Genomic DNA, 19,290 nt, shown 5'->3' with positions numbered 1-19,290 from the left:
TGCCACGGGAAGCACTAATTTAAGGGCAGCGCTGCCAAACTAGAAATATACAACCTAGTTAAGCAACAGTATATTTTGGAAAGAATTATTAACCTTTACCTTCCAATTTTTCAGGTTTGTGGAAGGAATGCTTAACATTTGTTACAATGCCGTTGATCGTCATATTGAAAATGGTCAAGGAGATAAGATTGCTATCATCTATGACAGTCCTGTTACTGATACTAAAGCAACTATTACCTACAAAGAAGTTCTGGAGCAGGTAATATCATACACTTTCTGTATATGCTGTTTGGAAATGCTATCGAAATTACTTAAAATGCATTCATATTGTTCAAACTTTAATTCACTTAATTCACTGACATGTGTTACTTTGCTTTTCTTTTGATGCACATTGGAAAAAATAGAGGTATGTTAACTAATTGAATTTTTATCCCTTATATTTATATGTTATTGTACTGGAGAATACTCATTTTACAGGGAGAGGTGAGCAAGACTCTAAGAATATGTTCAAATCCTCTCCTGGCCTCTGCTTCCACCCACGTTGCCATCCTGTCAGCCTGGCTCCTTTCAGCTCTTGTACCAGTGCAGCAGCCTCTCCCACCCTCCCGATGACCAGCCTCCTCTCACGTTAGATCACCACCTAGTGTGACACCAGAGTTTTCTCCCTAAGGAACAACTAGTTAAAAATGTTTTCCTTGGGGCGCCTGGGTGGCGCAGTCGGTTAAGCGTCCGACTTCAGCCAGGTCACGATCTCGCGGTCCGTGAGTTCGAGCCCCGCGTCAGGCTCTGGGCTGATGGCTCGGAGCCTGGAGCCTGTTTCCGATTCTGTGTCTCCCTCTCTCTCTGCCCCTCCCCCGTTCATGCTCTGTCTCTGTCTGTCCCAAAAATAAATAAAAAACATTAAAAAAAAAATGTTTTCCTTAAAAATTAGTGTTACTTAGGGGTGCCTGGGTGGCTCAGTCTGTTAAGCGTCCAACTCTTGATTTCAGCTCATGATCTCAAGGTTGGTGGGATCGAGTCCCGTGTTGGGCTCTGCACTGACAGAGTAGAGCCTGCTTGTGATTCTCTCTCTCCCTCTCTCTCTCTCTCTGTCCCTCTCTCAAAATAAGTAAATAAACATTTAAAAAAATTACTACTTAGTATAATCTAGACTCCTGTGATGTAGAAGACATTTGGAATCTGATCATAGCATTTCTGCAAGCTTTATTTCCAGATATTCTTTGCCATAAACACAACTCTTCTTCACCCTGGGGATCCTGTCTTGCCCTTGGGCACTCCTGGCCCTTTACAGGTCTTTTTACATCCTGTGCCTTTCCCTTATTTGTTCCTTTTTGTTATTCTTTCCCATCTGTTTAGTTCTTGGGTGAATTATAATACTGACAGATGAATTATGAGACTCACCCTTTCTTTCTTTCTTTCTTTCTTTCTTTCTTTCTTTCTTTCTTTCTTTCTTTCTTTCTTTCTTTCTTTCTTTCTTTCTTTCTTTCTTTCTTTCTCTTTCGAGAGCACACATGCACAAGCAGGGGAGGGGCAGAGAGAGAGAGACGGAGACACAGAATATGAAACAGTCTCCAGACTCCGAGCTGTCAGCATAGAGCCCGACATGGGGCTCGAACTCAGGAACCCTGAGATCATGACCTAAGCTGAAGTGAGATGCTCAACCAACTAAGCTACCCAGGTACCCCATGAGATTTTCTTTGAACATTAGGGTGGAAATGAGGTTTCACAAGTAATTATAAAAGGATTTGGGTATTGTGGACTATGTAACACGTATTCTTTGGGACATTTACTTATATTGATTTAAAGGGAGATAATAGTATAGGGCAGGGTTTCTCAACCTTGACACTGTTGACATTTTTAAAGCAGAGAATTCTTTGCTGTGGGGTGCCGGTATGTACATTGTATGATGTTTAGCAGCATTCCTGGTCTTTGACCATTAGATGCCAATAGCACCCCTTCAGCAGTTGTGATGACCAAAATGTCTCCAAACCTTGCTAAATGTCCCCTGGGTGGCAAAATGGTTACTAGTTGAGAACTACTGATTGGGCAAAGTGTGTCACAGTAGGGTTTGGAAGCATTTGCTTTTAAGTTAGGGCTTGTGGAAACACATTCTCTTCTTTTGCTTTTTAAACCTATTTGGTGTTTGTGCTGGATTTTTAGAAAATCTGGTCAACTTTCCTTGACTCTCTGAAATTATACCCTTTTATGTCAGCGATATTCTTGTTTATTTTTCTAAGAGATTTCAAAAAAGGCAACTGGGACAATCCAATGTCTCAATCCTGAGTTGTTGCAAACAATTAAGAGAAAATTTAAACCAGTTTTGCTCAAGCTGGGTCTCAGCCTGGTTGTATGAACAAATGCCAGCTTCAGCTGATGTAAATATAAGAGGAATTCATAAAAAGGGAAGACTGAAGAACTGGATTCAGAAAAAAGTAGCCCCAAGAGAGAAGGGGCAGCGATAAAAATTTAAGGAGAACCTACAAATTGGTAACTAGACTTGCTGACTTGAATTAATCTCCTAGATTGACATATTAGGAACACCTACGTGGCCAATTTTAGGTTACATGCCTAAAGCACCAGGCAGTGGAGAAAGAGATGTCTTTTCCTCTTTTGATTTCATAGTAGGAATTCCAAGATAATAAGAGGGAAGTTCAAATGCTGGGCAGCCCAACACAGAACAAAACAAAATACTGCCACAAAGATACTGTTGGATACTTTGTATTGGTCTGTAAGTGGGAACTCTATTTTCAGAATGAATTAAACAGAGACAGAGCTCACACTGAGCCTGAAGAGAGAAAGAACTCCATTAGCAAATGACCTTGTTACTCATCTAAAGCCATGTTTTATTCAAAGAGATAATGAAATTCCCCGATAACCTGTTATACTCTGTGTTTTATTGTAGGTTTATATTTTCAGCTTTTAGATGAGGTTTTGTCTATGATTAAAATCTTATTCCTATGATTTGGGCATATTGTCACAGTTTCATTTTATTAATTAAAGGCCTAAGACACTGGTGAATCTTAATTAGTATACAGATTAGGAAGCTTATTTGTATATTACACAGTATTATCTATGCCAATATTGAATTTGATTCATAACCAAACATCAGAGTCAACAAGAAAGCTTTAGAAGCACCTGGGCCACCTAAGACTTTAGTCGGCTAAACATCTAACTTCAGCTTCGGTCATGATCTCACAGTATGTGAGTTCTAGCCCCATGTTGGGCTCTGTGCTGACAGCTCAGAGCCTGGAGCCTACTTTGGATTCTGTGTCTCCTGCTCTCTCTGCATTTCCCCGCTTGCACACTCTCTTTCTCTCAGAAATAAATAAAAACATTAAAAAAAAAACTAAAGAAAAACTAAGAGAAAGCCTTAGAGAAACATAAAATAAGAAGAGTTAAGTAATTTGCTCATTTTCTATTTTTTTTTTTTTTAGTCAATTGTATGAGTGTATATGATAAATACACATTTTGCTTAGAAGCATTTCTGCTAACCCATCTTGATTTTCTAATATGGAGTCTGGACTCTTAGACCCTTTTGAGGTTTGTACTGGTTCATTGGTTTCAGTTTAGCCTGACATCAAAGTACTTAAAAGGCCTGTTTCTCTCACCTGCTGACAGCTTCTGATTCCCCAGGCTTTTCTTCTCTAAAGTACTAAAGGAAGAAGTGTTAGGAAAGAGGGAGGCATTGTGCTTGACTTTGATTACCTGCTCCTGGTTCCCTGTGGCCTTTATTTTATTAAGTAGAGAAGACAGAGGAAGAAAGATTTAATGGTAATGCCATTGAGAACAAACAAAGAGAAGTGGCTTTGTACTTTATCTTGTTTTAACCTCCCCCATCTCATTTCTATTGGGAGTTTCTGGCTATGTAAAACTTGATTAAGTTAGTTAGCATTTCTTATTTAATTAGCGGATGGATAAATGTTAGACTGAATTGTTTCAGTGACATAAAAGATCTGAATGATTTAGAAGTAGAGCTTTTCTGAAACTTTCATTTTTTATGTAGATCTGAGAGTTCATACAACCCTTTATTAAGATTTTTGTATAGTGATTTGAACCTTGTTCAAGATCCATTCTTTATTCATTCAACAAGCATTGACTTTGTATGCCAAACCCTGTTAGGAACAAGGGATACAAGCTAAATGCACCATTCCATAACTTTAAGGAGCTAAGCAACCCGTATAAACACGATCAGGGTGATGTTCGAGGGTAGTAGTATATTCTGTGGAAACACATGGGAAAACATGCAGTTCAGCCAACCGTTAATATGGCATAGAAAGACTTTTTGGAAGAATCAGTGCCTAAAATTGCCAAACCACCAAAAGCGGGAAGGGAAGTGGTAGACAGGAGAGTCCTGCAGACAGAGGAAATAGCACCTCCAGAGATCTTCAGGGCAGGGAGATCCTAGCACCTCCACTGTGGCTTTGGCAGAAAGCACAAGTGGTTGGGGGATGGGACTCCCATGAGCCAGACTCTCGAGAACTCTGAGTGTGGCACTACAGATTTGTTCTTAATTCTGAGAGCATGGAAAGAAAAAAAGCAAAAGCCGCTCCCCACTGTGACCTGTGCTTCTGCATGATTGCCTCCGGTGACCTACTCCCCAGCCCCACTGCATCGCACACCCCAGCCCCCTGCCTCCTGAAGCCAACTGTCAGCTTGCTCTACTCCCAACTTTGTACTTACCTACCTTCTGCTGGAAATAGTTTTCTTCCAGATATCTTATGGTTCATAGGACCTGGGTATTACTTTCTCAATGAGATTTTCCCTGGCCGTATTGAAGACAAATGTTCCCATGTGCACATCACTTCGGATCTTCCTTTTCCACTTTCTTTTTAATTTTGCCACTTATTACTCAGTACCTTTGTTTATATTTTACTTGTCTATCTTCTTTAGTGCTGTTTCCTCTTCTACAGTGTACTTTCCATCAGGGAAGGAAGGGGAAGGGGTTTTTGTTCTGTTCACCGAATAGTGCCTGGTACATAGCAAATGTGTTCAATGATGAAGGAATGAATGAAACTGTATTTGAAATTTTTAAATGACTCTAACTTCCTTTATTGTGGGAACTTCTTATCTTCGAATTGGGTCAGTAATATAACTTGAACTTCTTTCTAGGCAAATTCTGACCTCTTACTATCTCTGAAGAATTGTAGCCTATTTACATTTGGCTTGGAAGTTCAAGATGAATATTTCCTCTTTGAATTTTCCACACTTACACCCAGATCTGCATTCCAGGAGAAATATATATGCTTATTGTGTCCTTCTCTTGGTAGCTCTTTTCTTTTCTTTACAAAGTTTTTAAATGTTTATTTACATTTGAAAGAGAGAAAGAGACCGTGCACGAGTAGGGGAGGGGCAGAGGGAGAGGGAGACACAGAATCCAAAGCAGGCTCCAGGCTCCGAGCTGTCAGCACAGAGCCGGGTGCGGGACTGGAACTCACGGACCACGAGATCATGACCTGAGCTGAAGTTGGACGCTTAACTGACTGCACCACCCAGGCGCCCCTAGCTCTTTTCAAGTTAGTGGTTATATTAAACCTCAGCAAAGTAAAGGGGTGTGTATGAGAGTTTTGTTTGTATTTGGCTGTATATGTTATATACTGTATTCATCATTTTAAGAAATTCCTTCTTTAATTTTTTTGAGTTTGTTTTCTCTATCTCTAATTTCATTTTGAATTACCTCTGAGTTTGCTTTATTTTTTTATTTTTATTTTTGGTATTCAAACAATTGTGAATTTTTATTTATTTGCTAAATAAAAATGTGACCACTAGAAATTTTCATGAATATATATATATACAGGGAGAATTGAGGAAGCCCAGAGTGTGCCAAATTTTCTTGATTTAATTCAAACTGAAAGTGTCTGTGATCTCCACTGAAGGCAATTGTTTGAAATATGATTACAGTGGTGGTTGTAATTATGAAGTTTGAGTAATTTGGAGGAGAAAATTACTCTGAAATCAAGGGTCATGTCGCACGAGAAGTCCTTTCTCCAGCTCTGCCCTTTAAGGTGCTCTTTTCAAAGTGTGATTTCCATCTTCTCAGAAGTATGTCAGGGTATGATAATCTGATATTTCTTTGTCTGTCACATCATCATCATTTTCTTTTTTTTTTTTTTTTTTTTTTCCAACGTTTTTTTAATTTATTTTTGGGACAGAGAGAGACAGAGCATGAACGGGGGAGGGGCAGAGAGAGAGGGAGACACAGAATCGGAAGCAGGCTCCAGGCTCTGAGCCATCAGCCCAGAGCCTGACGCGGGGCTCGAACTCACGGACCGCGAGATCGTGACCTGGCTGAAGTCGGACGCTTAACCGACTGCGCCACCCAGGCGCCCCCATCATCATCATTTTCTTAAGCAAGAACTGAAAATGCAAAAACGTGCCGAACCTGCAGAAATTCAGCCCTGCCAGCACTTGCCTTGTTGAGGGGAAAGAATGCAACAGGACGTGTGCAGTTTTCGTTCTTTAAGCTTCTTAAATAAGCAATAAGAACTTCAGTTGTACTGCAGTCAGCTCTGCTAAAAAGTACGTCTCTGTAAGGTGAATTACCTTTTCCGTGCTTGATGCTGGAATCATCATTCCGTGAATGATGCTGGTTTGAGGTTGAACTTCATTCACAGTGTTTTGTGTAGGTTTTTTCCTCACATGCCACTTTGTCAACTTTTAATGAAATGTAATATACATTCAGATGAGTACACAGAACCATGTTGGATTTTTCACAAACAGAACACACCCACATAACCGGATCAGGAGACAGAAGATCTCCACCCCCAGAAGTACATACCATGCCTCATGTTAGTCATTTCTCATTCAGCCTTTATGGGATTATCATGCAGACATTGATACACCGTCCATGATGACATTTCCTTGCTTTTGAACTTTGTATAAATTGAATAATAGGATGCACTCATTTGTGTCTGGCTTTTTTTACTCAACTTTTTGTTCATGAGATTCTTTCGTGTAATAGTTTTCCAGACTGGTTGTACCCATTTACCATTCCCCCTTGCAGTGTATGAGAATGCTAGTTGTCAATAGTTGGCATTGAGAATCCCAAGTCTTTTTTTTTTCTTTTTTTAATTATTTTAACGTTTATCCATTTTTGAGAGAGACAGAGACAGAGAGAGAGAGAGAGAGAGAGAGAGAGAGCGAGTGAGCAGGGGAGGGGGAGAAAGAGGTGGGGAGACACAGAATCCAGAACAGGCTCCAGGCTCTGACCTGTTAGCACAGAGCCTGACACAGGGCTCACACCCACATACTGCGAGATCATGACCTGAGCTGAAGTCAGACACCTAACCGATTGAGCCACCCAGGCGCACCCCCCCCCCCAACCCCAAGTCTTTTTTAATCTGGGCCTTTCGGGTGAATGTGTGGTGGTATCACATTGTGCTTTTAATTTGCTTTTCCCTAATGACTGCTGAAACTGAGCTCCTTCACCCGTGCTTATTGGCCATTTGTTTCACTTTTCTGGAGTGCTCATTTGGATCTTTTGCCCATTCATTCTCCTATTGGATTGTTGTTACCTTGTTAGCAAGTTGCAGGGACTTTCTCACAATTTAAAGCGAACATCTTTTCAATATCTGAAAACCTCAAGAAAAAAATGATGAAGATTCTTTATCGCAAGTGTTGATGAGTTAAGTGCCTTTCAGAATCTAAAGCTAAGAAAATATTCTCCCCTGTTTTAAAAATCATTAATGAGGGCGCCTGGGTGGCGCAGTCGGTTAAGCGTCCGACTTCAGCCAGGTCACGATCTCGCGGTCCGTGAGTTCGAGCCCCGCGTCAGGCTCTGGGCCGATGGCTCGGAGCCTGGAGCCTGTTTCCGACTCTGTGTCTCCCTCTCTCTCTGCCCCTCCCCCGTTCATGCTCTGTCTCTCTCTGTCCCAAAAATAAATAAAAAACGTTGAAAAAAAAAAAATTAAAAAAAAAAAAAAATCATTAATGATAAAGTCTACACTGATATTTAGAAGCGAATGCCTTCTGATAGAATACCTTAAAACAGGAAGCGTTATTTCCGCTGTTTAAGGCTGTAAATGATCTGATCTATTGAACATGATATTATGTTAAATGAATGTTAAAGAGTTCTAGTTATGTTGATTTTTGAGTGGTCTGGTTAAGTCTTATTTTCCCATAAGCCTTAATTTTTGTGAGCTATTTTGGGGGCACCTGGGTGGCTCAGTCGGCTAAGCATCTGACTTCTGCTCAGGTCATGATCTCGTGGTTTGTGAGTTCGAGCCCTGTGTCAGGTTCTGGGCTGACAGCTCAGAGCCTGGAGCCTGCTTCAGATTTTGTGTCTCCCTTTGTTTCTGCTCCTCCCTCACTCACACCCTGTCTTTCTCTCTCTCTCAATAATAAATAAACATTAAAAAATTTAAAAACAATTGTGAGCTATTTTGTATAATGCAATGTTGTAAAATACGTTTTAGTAGACGCTTGTATTTCGTGTGAAGTTGTACATGAGTAGGCACCAACTACTGATTTACATTTTTATCAAAATTGTAGCTAAAAGTTTGTTTTGAATAACTTCTCAACTTAATAAAATTTGTTAGATTCTAAGAATACTCCATGTAAATAAAATAAATATTATACCAATTTGATAGATAATATAGGAATTAATTAAATGAGAAAACATTTTAGTATCTCCTAGCTTCCTTTTTCCATGTTTAGAGTCATGTATTCAAAATACAAATGTCTAAGTTAAATTTTTACATCAACCAAAATAACAATGCAACCATTCCCTTTGAATTTTCTCAGCAGACTTTTTGAGATTGTTTGAAGTGTAACCTCACTTCTTTTCACTTCCCTCTACAACAGAAACTATTTCACCATGATTTGAAGTCCAGAACACTTTATTTGTACCTTTCTCCATGTATGGGTTTATTTTTGCTTTTTACATTACTTGTTAGTATATCTACTTATTAGCGTATTTCTTGGCCAAAGTAATACCCCTTGAAGATAGAGTTAATATTTTATTTATGTATTTGTTTTTAGACCAACACAATGTCTAATACAGACCTCACAGCATACTCTCATTATATAGAAAGAATAGTAACTCATCCATTAAAAAGTAAAGAAAAATGTAATCCTTGTCTGAGAGAAATAATTATTTCCAAAAATATCACTTGTCTCCTCCACATTGTGAGTTTCTTTTTACACTGGGAAATTTTTATTTTTTAATATGGTGAGAAATTTCCTTGTTTTAGTGCATTGCCTGACTGTGAAGGTTTATATCCTGCCTCAGCTAAAACTCTGCTTATAACATTTACCTTAACTTGGCTTTCTTGCAAGCCTGAAATTCTGGTTCATGGCTTTTATTCTTACATTTGCTTAACTGATTATTTTTATCATTCATTGATAGATTCTTAATAGATGATTTGTATTATCTTCAGAGTGGCTAAATTCTGACTTTTAGAAAGTCAACTTAACAAAATCAGTAGACTGTTTTGAATTCATTTTTCTGGACTGGAATGATGATGGAGTCAATTTACTTATTAAAATATACTTTTAGGGCACCTGATCTATATGGCACTACTGTGGGCATCATAGACTGCAGTAGTGAATGTTATAATCTTTTCCCATAGGGAAGTTGCATTCTAATTAGGGAGCTACATTATGAATAAAAAGATAATACACCATAAATGAAAAATTATACAATATAAGTAAAGAAAAATATGCTACAGAGTGACTTGGGCTGCCATTTTAGATGTATGTCAGAGAAAATTACTTGTCATCGAGGAGATGACCCAGTGACACAAACCCAAATGCAGGCTGGGAGACAACCATGTTCCCATTTGTGTGAAAATCAGGTGAAACAGAGGCCCCAGAACAAGAACAGACTTGGACCACCATGGGGTGCCCGGAGGCCCGCCATGAGAAGAGAGTGGAAGAAGGTGAGGTTGTGGGAGCCTCCGGGAGTCAGATTCCATAGGACCTTGGGCACCATTATAAAGACTGTATTTTATTCTAAGTATGATGTAAAGCTCCATCACTTTGATTTATCCAAAGAGGAAGCTGTGGTGGGCAAGATTGGAAGTCAAGAGATGACAAATGGTCCAAGAGAGAAATAAATAGGTCCCCTTTAGCTTAAAATCTCCTTAATGATAGCAACAGTTGCTTGCATGGGCAATTAAAGGATACCACCACTTTGTGCCTTGTGGAAACTATTCCATATGCATATCTTTGTTTAGGATCTCTGGCTATACCTACTAGGCTTGAAACAAGTCTGATTCGAACTTTTATAGAGCAGCTACTTGTAAATTCCCTGCTTGCTCCCCATTTTTCAGGGTGGTTTTATATAGCATACTAAGGGAAGGTTTCTGAATACTTTTCAAGTAGAATCCTCGGAAAAGAAGACTGTTTTCTCAGATAATATAATTGGTTTTTCAATTAGTTATATTTTCTGTGATTGATTAGACCAGGGTTTGCAGGGTGACATCACTGCAGCTTGAAAATAGGCTTCCTCGTGTCTTCTCTTTCATATAATTTTCTTTGACATGGCCCTGAAATTGCCCATAATTATTATCTTTTTGCTACAATTTGGACACCAGCTCTATCTTTCTCATACAAACATTATTTTCTTTAGATGGACACACTTGCTGCTTGTGAAGCAAGTGCTAATTTGCTCTATAGAACATAGTGTTTGGTCAGTTTCACCTAATGTTTATATTTGTGTCCTGGGCATTTGATCATGAAACTATACTAACCCACAGACTGCTTGTGAATGAAGATTTTGCAGAATGAATACATAAAAAAATCTATAAAATTATTTTTTATTATTTATATGAGCATGTTTTCATTTTATAATTTTAAAGTTTAAAGTTTTTACTTGTGTCAAAATAAGCATGTGTTACATATAAACCAAATACATGTGTATACTATTTTATATAACATAAATATCTGTTACTGTATTTTCTTATGTTGGTATTACTATTTATTCATATTATTTTTCCCTGGACTCTGAATTGCTTTGCTTTAAGGACTATGTCTTCCTCTTTTGCATCTGACTTGCAAACTTGACTTTAGTATACATAGCTGATACTGTATAAATTGAGTCAATAACAGGGCACTCATATGTTAGAATGGTTTTAAATTAGTACCAAAATAATGATTAATTCATATAGTCTCTAGTGGGAAGAAACAAATAATGTTGTATCTAAATGAATATGTGTGTTCATTTTGTTTCTTCAGGCTTCCTTCACAGCTCAGTTATCATCATGCTAGCGGAGAGGCATGGCCTGACCATGATTGCATAGCATAGGTCCTGCCCTTAACTCAGACTAAAAACCAAATTTGGTGGTGTGTGAGTAATAAAATGATTAGATTGTTTACAAATTAAAACACAACTTTAAGAAGGTGCAAAAATGAATATGGATTGGGTGAATTACACATGATTTAACTTTTCCTTTAACTATAGTTGAGAAACTATAAATTATACAAGATATATGTTAAATATTTTCCCTTTGGATAGCAATAGAAATTATAAATTTACATTCAGATATCTATGGTAGGATAAGACTATAACATTAAACAAAAAGAATATAGAATTTCTTTCTCTTTGATAATTTTACATCTGAAGGTCAATAAAAGCAAGGCGAGCCCTGAAATAGCAATCATCACATCCCCCTTGTGTTGAAGCTTCATAGCACTTTATTTGAGCGATTATGAACTTTCAGGTGACTGGGATTTCTAGATTTTTCCTCGGTTTGCTGCTGCTCACCCTTCTTTTCAAAATGATTGTATTGTGTCTGAAGTAAGACCTAAGTATTCTGTTCTAGGTCTCCCATATTAACTAATTCTAGATTTAATATTAGTAAGAAATACTTTTTAATGAAATATTATCACATATGTTCATATGAAACCAATGTCCATTCTTGCAACGAGTTAATATTTTGTTTTCCATATGCATATTTATTAGAAATCTCACCAGAAATGAATGTTTTCCCCTGTTTTCATTCATATATATAAATATATATGTAAAATTTCATATATGTGTATCATTTATATCGATATAATTTCATACATGCATATCATTTACATAATTTACAATGTAAACTTTTACTGGAGCGGCATTTATCCCTGGAAACTACTGAAAAATGGATTTTCTCTGTTGATCACATATAGCTTTTTTTCTCTAGAGCAACTCTGGTGTGGTTAGCACAGTATCAAAACATTGAATGGCTACAGGAAGCCAGTTTAAGAAGGCCAGATGGTCGCCATCTAGTGGTTGTACACACCTGCTGCAGCCTAATTTATTGAAGGTTCTCTTCATTCAGGGAAGTGGTTCACAATTCAGATGCTGGAGCCAAGTAGGTAACATAAGTGGGAGAAGTGGGTGGGAAAAAAATTCATTATCAGTATATATCACACCTTTATGGCTATAGAGCTATGGTTTAAGCATATGATATAAAATAAACAAGATGTAGAAGAATACATTTTAAACTCAGGATGGAAAGAAAAATTAATTCTCTGTCAATAATGCCCCCAGGAATGGTGAGCTCAACCTAGTAGCTGATCATCAGGTTCAGTTGATAGTTGTTATTCAAGAACACAGGCTCGGTGTTGCTAGACTTGACAGTTTTTCAGGAGAACCTGGAAAACTGGATTTGTATATGAAACATTCTAATTTAATATGTTGGCTCATTTTTTTGAAGCTGTGACATGACTCCAACTTAAATACTTCTTGGGGTCTCATTGGGTCATTTTGAGATCTTTTTTTCAAAAACTTTTTTGAATTCATTGATTTCATTTCTTTCAAAGGACAGAAAAGTTTTGGGGGACATTTTTCAGCAACATTGAGAAGTGAGACTAGAATATAAAGTTACTGAATAACTACTAGATTGGGTGTTGGTTGAAGGTTATTTTTATTCAACAATAGGCACTATTCAAGATGCTGAAGTTATAGCTGTAAATAGGACAGACTTCTCATTGGTCTCTCCTAGTGCTGTAGCTTAAATGGGATACCCAGTAATGTGATCACAGAGCATGGTACTTTTCTGCATGGATTGCACCCTGAGGGTTTGGATAGAACCTTCCAGTGTTTATTTTGGTCTTTAGCTCCAGAAAGAATTAAAGTTCATGATTATATCACTTTGGTGTATCTTTCTCATAACTTGATGCTGGGCAGCTTTGAGTTCTTAAAAAATAGCACTAAATTATACCATGCAAATAGGAGAGAATAAAACACTAAGATAGCTGTTTGTTACTTTCTGTCTTTCACCAGAGCCCTTAATTTTGACCACATCTTTCCCCCTCTGCACAGAGGAAGGGAATAAAGAGAAAAAGGAAGAATGATCAGGATCCCAAATCCTTTCAAATTGTTGAAAAAGTAGGAAAGGCAGAATAAAATGAAGGGATCCATATAAATAGCCCTGCGGCCCAATTCCTTGTCTCAGGTCTCCTCTGTTCATTATCTTGAGCAGCCACATCCAAAGGCAAGCCAAGGTCCTTCCAGTTGCCCACTGGACCCCTACAGTCCTTTCGTTAGCTCTCTGACCTGATCTACGACCACTTTCTCACTTGTTCTTTCTGTTCCAGCTCCCTAGTCTCCTTGCTTTTCCTCCATCACATCACAAATGATCTCCCTTACACCTCTGTGCTGGTGTTCTCTTTGTCTGAAATAGTATACTCCACTCATTCTTAACTTTTACATTACTTGCTAAAGTGCTACTTTCTGAATGAGGTCTACCCTCACCTTCCCACTGAGAATTACATTTTCTGCATTCTCAATCCCTCCACTTTGTCCTGCCCTCCCACCCCCAACAGTACTGACTACCTTTTCACATAATAGATCACTTACTAATTATGTTTATTGTATTTCTTCTGCTAAACCATAAGAGATCTTTGTCCTGTTTTGTTTACTGGTGTATCAGAAAATAATGTCTGCCATATACAGGTGCTCAATATACATTTTTTAAGTGAAAGAATGTTGAACTTCTTTTTCATAGGTCTGGGTGTATTTTTCATAACCTGTTTTAATTTCCAAAACACATGTTAAAAGTTAAGCAAAGTTTGTATGTTTGGTCTCAATGTACAGGGCAGTCACTTTGTATAGATAATTAGTATAAAAAACTATAAAGAAAAAATAATTCGCTCGAAGCAATAGAAAGGGCAAAGAATATGAGGTCAAAAGATTTGTGATGGTATCCTGGCTGTATTTACTACCTCTCTGCTTCTGAGTTAGCTGTTTATTATATCTGAGTCTCAGCTACCTTATATTTAAAATAAGAATAATAATAACAGAATCTATCTTACTTACCTTATAAGTAGATGATATGTTTTCTTTCCTAACATGTTCTTGTCTCTTTTAATAGTTAACCCAATGTAGGTCTAAATTTGCCATTATTTTACTTTTCTGTTCACTTGACAGATTTGCCCTTTAGAATAAAAGCTCCATGGGGATATATCTGTGTGCTTGTTTTTCATCATTATGTTCCCAACTCTAAACACAGTGTCTGGTACATCATAGTTGCTCACTAAATATGTTGCTGAATTAATAATTAAGCAAATTTAGGCCATAGAGTTCATGTGGCATAATAATAATAAGTTGGTTCATAGTCAATTATTGTCATACTGTTTGTTATTACTGTTATTACTCTCACTATCTAAGCTCACATCATCATCAAATATGTGTTACTCAGGCTTCTTTAATCCACTACCAAGAGGATGATCAACTTCTTGTGTTACTGTCTTAACTTAGAAGTCTAGTGAAATAACACAGAAAACACTTTGCTGATGTAATGATTTTGTTGTAGGTCTCTAAGCTGGCTGGTGTTTTGGTCAAGCATGGTGTCAAAAAAGGTGACACTGTGGTTATCTACATGCCCATGATACCGCAGGCGATGTATACCATGCTGGCATGTGCAAGAATAGGAGCCATCCACAGTCTCATATTTGGGGGATTTGCATCCAAAGAACTAAGTAGTCGTATTGACCATGCAAAGGTAAGTGCTTTATTTGGAGAAATCAAGTAGTAGCTATGTGTAGTACAGCCATAGTTATCTGTGAAGGAACCATCTGGAAGTGCTCTGTACTTACTAGATTCCCCTTTCCAATGAGATGCTTAAAGTTTATATATATATATATATATACACACACACACACACACACACACACACACACACACACACACACACACACACAGTGAAATGCAAACCTAGGGGCCCCTATATATCTATATAGGTTTGCATTTCACTGTGTGTGTTTATATATGTATGTAAACTTAAAGTTTACATACATATATAAACTTAAAGTTACATATATATATATATATATACACACACAAAACTTAAAGTTTACATACATATATAAACTTAAAGATATACACACACACACACAGTGAAATGCAAACCTAGGGGCCCCTATATATATATAGGTTTGCATTTCACTGTGTGTGTATATATACATACACACACACACCATATTTTATTTTGGGGTCAGTTTTATGTGAAAAACATCTTGCTAGATGCTGTGAGGGATGTAAAATAGAAGATTAGGTATATACTTTTCAAGTTAGCTTGACATGTATATGGGTATATAAGACATACAGGGAAAATAACTAATAATCAATTTATTCACTTACCATATATTTATTAACTTCCCACAATATGCCAGGTACTGTCCTTAAATCCGGATAATGAGTGATACTTATCAAATGGATGGAACGCATATTAAAGTTTTATAATTTACACACGTCCAGGAATGGTGGTATACCACCACGCAGTGGTTCAGAGGGGTGCCAGTAGGGGTGGAGTTACATCTTCAAATGGGGGTACTAGGATAACAAGCTTGATTAGGCTGTTGTGAAATGATGATTGAGATATTACATTGAAAGCACTTAACACAGTACCTGGTATATAGTACTCATTTAAAAAAAGGTTAGCTATCGTTCCTCTATGAGTCAGAAAACTTTGTTCTGGCAAGTTACCAGATAGTAAATGTTTTAGGCATTGTGGTTTACACGTGGCTGCAGCAAGTACTCAGCTGTGCTGTTGTAGCACACAAGCAGCGTTAGATACTACATAAGCAGAGGGCATGACAGTGTCCCAGTGAAGCTTTGCAGAAACATGCTGTGGGCAGAGTTTGGCTCTCAACTGTCATCCGTAGACCCCTGGCTTAGAGGAAGGAGTGATTTCTTTTAGTTGGGGTGGCTGAAGAAGACTTCCTAGAGGTGAGATTTGGGTTAGATCTTGGCCAAGATTCAGCTAGTTGAAGAGAATGATGTCAGGGGATCCAAAAGAAGAAAAAAAAGACTATGAGTCCAGCATTCGAGAGGAAAGGGTAAAATTCATTTGGAGGACAGTGAAGAGACTGAGGAGCCCAGAGAGGGAGAGATGGTGAGCTTGCAAAGTCAGTTTTTGTCTGAACTGGGTGCTGTAGATCTTGACCTGTCAACGTTTTTGAGCAGGTGGGTGTCTTGTTGTAGGCAATGCTAAGAGGAGGAAGGCCTTGCAAATAACGTGAATGGGGGAGAGGGGAGGGTGAAAGAAGACATTTTGCACGTGATCTGTTTGTGAAGTGTTGGGTAATGTGCAGCAGACTAATAGCAGTGGGAAGATTAAGGAAGGAAGGTCATTATGGGAGTAAGAGATGGTTGGCTTTCAGAGTTCCATAAATCCGAGATGAGACATTCCTAACAAGGGAACTAATATCTGATATTAGTGCGAGATAGACAGTGAGGGTTTGCATATCTGACTTCATCTTGTAATAGATCAGTTATTAGAACTAGGAAGCTGGCTTGTGGACTAACTAGATAGATTTGTTCCCCTCTCTTTTTTAAACTTGTTGAGTTAGTGCTTATGAAGGTAAATCTAGGGGGAAATATCAGTCAGTCACTGACCTGGAAACCAGTGGGCATTTGGGGGCTTCTCCAACGAAGGTATAGACTCCAGTTTTTTAACTAAAGAAATCCTTAACACCATTTGGATAAAAGAATGAGATATATTATTTTCTTTTTAAAAAATTTATATGATGTGGGGAAATTTAGATACATAAAAATAAGGATTTATAAAATGTTTACTATATCACTTGCTAAGTTTTCATTACACACACACACACACACACACAACCTTGTTAAGCAGCTTAGGCAATGAGTGTATATTCCTATGGGCAAGACCTTTGAGCAGGTCAAATTAAAGGTGAGAAGATAGAGATATATATCTGAGATATTTGGATAGAATTACTCAGGAATGATTGAAATCAGGAATGATTTTGATGTCAGGATTTTCAAATAAACTGGCTCAAGAAAAAGCTTTATGTTGCCGGCTGACGATGGGAAGAATGTACAGTACCCTAACAAGTCAGTCTAGACTAAATAGAGCCTCCAATAAAAGGCCGTTAATAGAAATGTAGAAAGGATTCTTTTTCAAGATGAAGGTTCTAATTTTGACTTTATTAAATTATTCAAGTTTTGATATATTCTCTATATATTTTTAATTTGATATGGAACTTACTTTCATTTATTCTGAATTCTAATCTTAGGAAATATTGCCTGGAGTTATTTTTGTGAGTATTACAGATAGTAAAATGTGAATTCTATTCAAATGCTGGATCTTTAAAAATATAATAAAAGGAAACAAGACTTATTTTTGTTTTCTTTCCTTTGTGTGTGCGTGTGTCTTTTAAAAGGTAGCTTGATATAGTGGGAAGAGACAGGTTCTGTAATCAGACAAAACTGGCCCTCTTTCTGATTCCACTACTTGTAACCTGGGGCAAGCTATGTAACTGCACTGAGCCTCAGCTCCATGAATATTAAATGATATTCAAAAAGCAGACAGTAATGATATATGCATATACTTGGTATAATATAAACCTTCCCTAGATGAAATGTATTGTAACTAGAAATCAGAATTCAGGAATAGATGCACTGTCTTGGATTGATTATCTGTCTCTTGAATAATTTATTAGCTGCCTCCTTTGCTTTGGATTTCTTGGTGAAGAAACAGTGTACTTAAAAGAATAAAGACATGTTTGTTTCTGCAAATTAATGAGACTTTTGGTTCAGTTCCAAAAACATTTGAGAGCTTACCATATGGCAAGCAAGCATTGTACCAGGCATAGAAGACAAAGAGATAAATGGGATCCAGATTTGGCCTCAGAGAGCTTCCTGTGCAATGTGTGGCTGAGGGAACATTTGACTATATAGTAGGGCATCTGAGGCCTGCCCAGAATGGAGATTAACCCTAACTTCTTAAGCTTCCAGGGACTCCTTTTGGCTACATCTCTGTATATCTTGAAGGAGACTAGAAAGTTGTCAGGTAAAAAGAAGTTACCGAGTGTATCTTAAGGAGCAGGTTCAGGCTTGTGGGGCTTGAAGATTAAATCATTTGGGGGCCCTTTTAAGAAAAATACAACAAAATTACAAATATAGTATTTGGCAATGAGAAAAGAATCGCGAAAGAAAAATCAGAGATTCGAGCCCTTTTTTCTGTGGTCACATTTAAGGAGAGATGCTGACATTTAAAAATGTAGTAATGCTTCCTGATAGCAATTGGCTGCTCTCCCCACCTGAGAAATACTACAAGGTCACAATAACCAGCGGGTACAAAGGTCTCAGTAAGTGAGGGGCCCCTAGGTTTGCATTTCACTGGTTCAGGGCAAGTCTATCTGGTTTCATGAATTCTTTGGATAGTATTTTTTATTTAAAAATTTTTTTAATGTTTATTTTTGAGGGTTGGGGGGAGAGGGGCAGAGGAGAAGGGGACAGAAGATCCCAAGCAGGCTCTGCGCTGATAGCCTGATGTGGGGCTTCAACTCATGACCTGAGCCAAAGTCAGAGGCTTAACTAGGTGAACCACCAGGTGCCCCTGGGAAGTAATTTTTAACAGCTCATACTCACTAGCCCAAAGCCTCACTGAACTTGTAGTTTCAAACAGGTTAGATCTGTGTGGAATTCGTTAGGTCTACAACATTTACAAATGAATTTTTTGTTTTCAAGCCATTTATTCAATAGAGAACAGAATCATTAAAACATTTCTTTAGAAATGTCAAATTGCCAATCTGCACCTGAAATATTGGGATTACCTTAATTGGTGTTGTTAAACTTTCTCAATTACTGTTATTTTTTCCATTTTAGCCCAAGGTGGTTGTTACAGCATCCTTTGGGATTGAACCCGGACGGAGAGTAGAATACATACCACTTCTAGAAGAAGCACTGAGACTAGGACAACACAAACCAGATCATGTTCTCATTTATAATCGTCCAAATATGGTAATCTGAATATTGAATTTGGTTCTTGCGTATGGTGATGCACTAAGGATTATTCTAGTGTTGACCTTATGAAATACTTGATTTATACACCATTTAATATA

The 19,290-nt window shown here is 37.7% G+C and overlaps 1 protein-coding gene across 1 annotated transcript in view; it reads left to right on the top strand.

The window, feature by feature from the left end:
• The window catches only part of ACSS3 (acyl-CoA synthetase short chain family member 3), a 156,800-nt gene that overhangs the window by 34,360 nt on the left and 103,150 nt on the right, over nucleotides 1–19,290 (top strand). Inside the window, exons 2-4 of the mRNA XM_058741919.1 lie at nucleotides 115–259; nucleotides 14,736–14,924; nucleotides 19,055–19,189. Of these exons, the coding sequence (XP_058597902.1) occupies nucleotides 115–259; nucleotides 14,736–14,924; nucleotides 19,055–19,189 (469 nt within the window). The remainder of the gene's footprint in view (nucleotides 1–114; nucleotides 260–14,735; nucleotides 14,925–19,054; nucleotides 19,190–19,290) is intronic.

Source organism: Neofelis nebulosa, chromosome 8 (assembly GCF_028018385.1).
Source record: "Neofelis nebulosa isolate mNeoNeb1 chromosome 8, mNeoNeb1.pri, whole genome shotgun sequence".
NCBI classification, from domain to species: Eukaryota; Metazoa; Chordata; class Mammalia; order Carnivora; family Felidae; genus Neofelis; species Neofelis nebulosa.
Note: the sequence above shows the minus strand (reverse complement) of the source record. Positions and strands in the feature narration are given on the sequence as shown.